This window comes from Sinohyriopsis cumingii, chromosome 8 (assembly GCF_028554795.1).
Source record: "Sinohyriopsis cumingii isolate HCF-2022 chromosome 8, ASM2855479v2, whole genome shotgun sequence".
NCBI lineage: Eukaryota > Metazoa > Mollusca > Bivalvia > Unionida > Unionidae > Sinohyriopsis > Sinohyriopsis cumingii.
In genome coordinates this window covers 123365855-123373571 of record NC_142968.1, presented here as the reverse complement: position 1 = coordinate 123373571, position 7717 = coordinate 123365855, and the positions used below count along the sequence as shown (strand labels likewise).

Sequence of the window (7717 nt, the reverse complement as noted above, 5' to 3'; positions counted from 1 at the left end):
TGGTGTCCAGTATAGTAAAATATCTCCCCTCTACATTGTAAAATTTCATGATCAATAAAAATTAAAAATATGACTCAAAAGAGCACACAATCTGAACACCTTGACAATGTGTATGACTAAAAACGAATTTGGCTTCGCAAAAACTGCACACTAAATAGTTATTAAAAATTTAACAGAGACAGCATAGTTCCATGGTTGGCATAATCAACTCTTGATCATACAGATGAGTACGATACCTCAAAAAGAAGTACCCTCAAATGTGGTATTCCTACCTATTACCAATAAGCTGCCAATTATTCAGTGTTTGACAGGCGTTAACCAACAATTTTATCCTGGACCTAAAGTGTAGATTTCAGTAATTTTGCTGGACGACTTTTAGTGCAACCAAGTGATGACTTAAAAGTCAGACCTGAAATTAATCCTGTGCCTGTTTCACAGGTGAAACATTAGTCTGACTTGTTTTATCCAAAGGAATAAATTCATGAAAAGTATAGCATACTTAAATAGATGCCATTTTTATGCTATGCTATGAACACAAGATAAGCTCGTCTTATCTGCCATTAAGTAGTCTAGTAAAAAATTTTATCCAACCATTTTAGTTTGACAAAAACTGAACAGAAATAAATAACACAAACTTGATGTGATGAGTGATCGTTGTTACTTTATTTTAGTCAGCCATTTTAAAACCAGCTTTTACAATTTGTATATAGTAGATGGTAAATCCATTTAAATGTAAAAATTGCTAAAAAAAAAAAGAAAGTATGTAAATATAAAAAAATGGAATTGTGGATAAACCAGCCAGACAATAACCACAGACTATTTTTATTTACATACTAGAAACATTGCACCACATATTGCAAAGACTCTTTTCTTTTAAGATAACAATGTCAAAATGACATAATTCATTCTAAAATATCTATTGTCATTAAATTTTAAGATTTAAAAACCAAGTTTATCATTTGTGCCTTGAATCATACCTTCAAATGATGCATAATAATGACATCCCTCAAGAAAAATGCACACTGGTTGTATTGCAGCAAAGCATATTATTTACTTCTGTATCATATAGCCTGCAATGTGTTCCAACAGCAATATTACCTACTTTCCAAAGGAAAAATGCGCTGGTCAATTTTTTTTTCCTTACTCTTTATTCATGCTTGGATGAAGTGGTGATACAACAACAAAATGTGTACATGCTTCTAGATTCTGTCCCCATGCAATATCTTCATATGACTGGTTTCCTTTATATTTTGAAAACAAATTTCTTGATTAATACCTTGAATAGAGAAACTAAAATGATCCTATTATCGTCAAATTTTTTATAGAGGCTATAATGTACTCTATGGCTATATGAAGCAGAATCTTTAAAATCATGAAAGAATCATAAGAAAGAATATTTATATGATGCTGATTAAAAGGTAAAAAGGAAAAAGAAAGATAAAACTGGTTATACACTGGAATCAAACAAAAACAAACATTCTCTCCTGAGATAAGCTATCACCTTAAGTCTAATGGCCAATAAACTACATATAATTTCATTCTAGATGAATGCTTCAAGTATTATGAATGAATGTGAACAATCTGCTGACATTCTATACAAAACCTACACACATGGAAACTGGACATAATAATGAAGCAACATAGTGGAAACTGGACATAATAATGAAGCAACATAGTGGAAACTGGACATAATAATGAAGCAACATAGTGGAAACTGGACATAATAATGAAGCAACATAGTGGAAATTGGACATAATAATGAAGCAACACAGCCACCTTACTGAGTCAACTTGATCTCGACTATTAGAATTTCAGAGCTCTATACAAGTTACATTATATATTTACAGGACAGTTACACTAACAATGTCTGAAGTAGAAACTTAAAAATATTGACAGAATCTTGAAACTGAAAACTGATTATATCTGTCAACTCTCATGCCGGGAGAAAAATCTATCTCAATTTCTGGGGTCGTTTCATGCCCACCTCCAGATTTCATAATATCTCCCGCTTTTTGCTGAGAACTCATGACTATTTCATTATGTCTGTTGATTTTCATTTCTCTCAAAAAAGTCCTGCATGAATAGACATATCTCATGCAATCCACAGAAGCCATGTTCTATTTTATCACCCATGAATATTATTGTAACAAAATAATTAGTGTCACACTAGAAATAATTTGCTTCTTCAGTAAATAGAATGTTAAGTTTAAAAATTATTCACAAAAATTTACAAATCTGTTATAATCCTATAACAATACTAAAATCAGAAAATAAACCAAAACAATAAAATTGTCAGCAATTAGTTTCAATCCCAAAAATGATCACTTAATGCTCTAGTATCTCCATTACCACCAAAGAAACTTATACGAGTTAGCACCTTGCATACCATATAAACAAATGTTAATTACCATCACTAAATTAAAAGGAATAAGAAACATACCAAGCAGCATATGTTTTCTCAAAAAACTAATTCAGAATAAATGTTAAATGCCTTTTGAGTTGAGAAGAAGGAAATAATATAAAATGTGGGAAAAATAGTTGCCACAAGTATGGTTGCTTGAGACTGCATATTTAGGCACAGCTAGTTACAACAAAATAGGACATCATTTATTTGCCAATCAATTGCTGGTGCTTACTTAACACACACTATAGAACACGGTTTCTATCAATTATGTTGGAGGGCCAGTCCTTTTCACAAGATAATTGTAATGATTAGTCACACTGGCTTTCTTGCTTGTTTACTTAAGACTAATCTTTAGCTATTGTGCAGTTTGGCCACAGCAGACCAGAATATGAAAAGATATGTCCTGGGGGAAAATAAGGTGGATCAATGGAAGAAACAGCACATCCTTTGAGAATTTCATGCATGTTGGACCCAGTAGATTGGTCAATATTTAGTGAAAAGGAGGCTTAAAAAATGCAGTGAAAACCTCCCAATTTTAGGTTCCAATCTCCCCGTTTTTTCATTCAATCTCCCTACTTGACTTCTGAAAAGTTGACAGGTATGGCTAATATGATACTGATAAAATACTGATACTGATAAAAAAACTAAAATGGAAAATAAAGAAAAAAACCCCACTCATAAATAGGAACCCTGAACATTGCCATTAAGCAAGAACAAACATTATTATATGCTCATTTTCCCCTGCGTTAACTTTACATTGTCAGAATCATGCAGTATTACCCAATACTGAACCTGTGCACCTATACACATATAGCATTCACGTGCATAAAGGAACTACTTTCTATTGAAAACAAACAATGGACGCAGACGCCAGCACTTTTGATCTGTAAACAAATCATGTACACTCCCGGTTGTTTAAATTTGAACTAGAACATATGTTTCGTGGACTGCCATATACCAGCTACTTTGGCACATTCCGCATTGATACAATGTTTCGGATTTAGGCTAGCTACAGTATACAACAGACGCAAGAAAAGGTCCACGCAAGAAAAAGTCCTTACAAACAACATACATGTGACAAGTCCTATACTGTCTTCTTTAGCTGATGATAAGAATGGCAAAAAAATATACTTACAGTTTTACATCCTGAATTTCCTCAAAATGTACTTTCTTAGTTCTGCAAATCTGAATTACATGAGCCATGTCATAGTTTCTCAATCTTGATTACACATTTCGAAATTGTACTGTAATTTCGATGGTAAGTGCAATTACATCCTCCTTAATGCATTTAAAAAATGAAATAAGCATTAAATTCCATAGCATTTTTGATAATTGCAATTGAAAGACTTCATATTTTTCCCACATTATATCAAACATTCAATGACAGAAATAGAAACACATTTGCAGATGTCAACACGCTTCTCCCTAGCTTCTTCAATCTGATGTATTTCATGTGGAATTGTTGCATAAAAATCTAGTCCATAATCATGAAACTTCGTAGAATCGAAAAAAATAACAAAATCTATTCATTACAGATCAAATGGAAAAGTTGTTGCAATGCACATTCATTCACAATATGACTCCAAATTTCAATTTTAACTAGACACGCAATTTTCTTTCAAAACTTATGTCAAGCATGCGACAAAGTTCAAATTTATCTGGGCAGAGTTATGTGTGCAGTAATAATATTGTTGTTGTGTAATTACAATTTCGAAATGTATAATAGTGTATTTTGTTGATATAATTAAGCCTTAGGTAGATTAGGAAAATGAGCATATAATAAAAAGGTTACTGCATTTATATGGGAAAATATGAACTTGTTTTGTTGGATGGATATACTGCACTCCCAAGGTCGTGCAGTATTCTATCCAAAAAACTTGTTCATATTTTCCCATACAAATGCAGTAACCTATAATTCTCTCCTGAGATAAGATATCACACCAAGTCTGATGGTTAATAAACCACACAAATTTTATCATAGATGAATGCTTCAAGTATTATGTATTATTGTGAACAATCTGTACATGATACACAAAACCTGGAAACAATATAGCCAATATGTATCGAGTCAACCTGGTATTCTGTGCCAATCAAATTTACTGACGGTACTTCTCAAAAGTTGTTTGTGAAAGCCATAAAATAACTGTGTTTACAAAAACTTACAGGGAAAAGGTTGCAAAAAGTTGTCATCAATGCCAAGCTGCTTTAAATGTGGCCACAAGATTTAGGTTAACATGATGATACCACAATTTACATGGAAACTCTACTTCATAAATGAGTGCAAATGTTAGGATTGTAGTTACTGTGAAGAATTTGCTTTTTATACTCCCTTGCTATGTGTTCCATGATGGTAAATAACTCTTACCTCAGTATAAATTATGGCTGTTGCAGATTATAACTTTAAGTTTTAGATATAAAAACATCACAAACCTTACTAAAATTTCAAAACTTCATAAAACATTTTATGGTATCAATATTAACAGGAGTTGGAATTGAATTTAAAAATAATAAAAACAACATTACCAATATATCTCTCTTTTGTATCTAACACATGTTCATAAAATGCATGTAAATGTGGACGCATACAAATATTTGGAAAGTATGAATAAAGAAATCTATCAAACAATGCCAAGTGTAAATGCATAGCTCCTATTAATAATATGTTTCTCTCTCTACAAATCCTCCTGGTTTTGAGTGACGTAATATAAGTTTTCGGCACTCATCATAGACAAGGATCAGCAAACTGAAGGGGAAAGCTACGAACCACCAAGTTGCCCTGCAAGACAAAAAATGAATATGGTACACGTAATAAACTTGAACACATTTTTTGGTACTAATTTGCAACCCAAAATATGTCATTGTAAACAAGCAGTATGCTTAGTATAGTCCTGTCTACAAATCAAGTCATGATCCAATAAACAAGCATTATGCTTAGTATAGCCCTGCCTACAAATCAAGTCATGAGGCAATAAACAAGAATTATGCTTAGTATAGCCCTGCCTACAAATCAAATCATGATGCAATAAACAAGCATTACGCTTAGTATATCCCTGCCTACAAATCAAGTCATGAGGCAATAAAAAAGCATTATGCTTAGAATATCCCTGTCTACAAATCAAGTCATGAGGCAATAAACAAGCATTATGCTTAGTATAGCCATGTCTACAAATCAAATCATAATGCAATAAACAAGCATTATGCTTAGTATATCCCTGCCTACAAATCAAATCATAATGCAATAAACAAGCATTATGCTTAATATAGTCCTGTCTACAAATCAAGTCATAATGCAATAAACAAGCATTAAGCTTAGTCTAGTCTTGCCTACAAATCAAGTCATGATGCAATAAAAAAGCATTATGATTAGTATAGTCCTATCTATAAATCAAGTCATGATGCAATAAACAAGCATTATGCTTAATATAGCCCTGCCTACAAATCAAGTCATGATGCAATAAACAAGCATTACGCTTAGTATAGTCCTGTCTACAAATCAAGTCATGATGTAATAAACAAGCATTATGCTTAGTCTAGTCTTGCCTACAAAACAAGTCATGATGCAATAAACAAGCATTATGCTTAGTATAGCCCTGTCTACAAATCAAGTCATGATGCAATAAACAAGCAATATGCTTATTATAGTCCTGCCTACAATCAAGTCATGATGCAATAAACAAGCATTATGCTTAGTATAGCCCTGCCTACAAATCAAGTCATGATGCAATAAAAAAGCATTATGCTTAGTATAGCCCTGCCTACAAATCAAGTCATGACGCAATAAACAAGCATGCTCAACACTTTCTTGCCAACAAATAGGGCAATAAATGAAATGCATGAAACAATAGTTAGCAATTTTGCCCATAAATCTAGTCATGTTCTATTTTACTCCTTTCAACAACACCACAAAATCATTGATAATGATACAAGTCCACAAAGGTAAAAAAAAGTTATAAAAAAAAAGAAACCCGACGAGCCCATTGTGGACTGTAAATCTATACATTGTGCCTATGTTTGTATATCAGTTCCCTGTGAAATATGTGTAGCCCATGAATTATGTATGGTTCCAAATCTAGACAGATGTCAACTTAATGCTGATATTTCCACTGTCCTGCAGGGTCAGCTCTCACACCAATCAACTAGCCCTGCAGAAACTTGAATGACCATGCCAATATAATAATAAATAAACTATGGATAATTTATCTGGCCCCGAGGAATTACAACTATTAGAATTATCTGGCTATCCTCAAAGCCCACAGCCTGGCATCTAATCTGACCTATCCTCTGGTGATGGTATTGCTCTTAATAAACCTTAAGTTATCATTATAGAATTAAATGAAGGAAGGAAGGGCATGAATAATTGTTACATGTGTATGGTCAGAGACACCCATTGTCAACCAGGGAAATTAGGGACAAAAGGGTAAAAATTTGTGATTCTATTGAAAAATTCCTGACACTTACTGCAGCAAACTAAAATTCCACGTGGAGGCCAGAAGAATGATAAAATCATTTAAAAACATTACAAAATATGTCTATGTGTAGTTACACAATACTATTTACAGAACATAGCTCTGTGCATTCTTTTAATTGTCCTCCAAACTGCTACTTGCCCTTTTCAGCTTTGCCATAACATCCTTTTCCACACAGCAAAGGTTGGATTGCTGTTTATCACACTGCATGGCTCCATTCTCAGCTCCTCAATGTTTTTGATAGATTTTCATATCTTTAAAACATGGACACATTTTTTTAAGATAATGAATTTAATTAAATTTTATTCTAATATTGCCTTCAGGATGGGCTTAAAATCACTGTCAGACATTTTAAAGTCAAGGCATACATAAAAGTTTCAAAGAAACACTGCTGATTATAGTTCACAAGCAAACACAGAAATAGTTCACAAGTAAACACAGAAATATAATTTGAAAAAACCCAAAACAAGCACAGTACATCATGAAGAAAACACAAGTAAAATGAAGCATTCCAAACAATGGCACAAAACTGATCACATGATACAAATTACCAGATAAGACTGGGCAAGAACAAAATAAACTGTTCTTATTATAACAGCACGTTACCATACAATTGCCATGTCCCATACCTCAATGGCACATTGCAAATTACCATTAAAACAGGAAAGGACTGAAAATGCTCTAGTTGTACGTAAGAAACTGAAGATATGTTACAAATTTCCGGAAAAGATTTAAAAGGACCGAAAATATTTGCATATGACTTTAACTAGCAACCAAATTTTCTTTTGGTTTATTTTTTTGTAACGTAAAAAATCTTGATTTTTTAAAATGGTGGCATGATTCATGA

At 32.8% G+C, this 7717-nt stretch overlaps 1 protein-coding gene across 4 annotated transcripts in view; it reads right to left on the bottom strand.

Annotated features, from left to right (window-relative positions):
- Positions 1-641: 641 nt before the first annotated feature.
- LOC149794559 (sodium/potassium-transporting ATPase subunit alpha-like) overlaps positions 642-7717 on the bottom strand; it is a 107878-nt gene continuing 100802 nt past the window's right edge. For all 4 annotated transcript variants that reach the window (XM_089968832.1, XM_089968830.1, XM_089968831.1 and 1 more), the window contains one exon: positions 642-5180. In XM_089968832.1, the coding sequence (XP_089824958.1) occupies positions 5057-5180 (124 nt within the window). In that variant the 3' untranslated portion in view covers positions 642-5056. The remainder of the gene's footprint in view (positions 5181-7717) is intronic.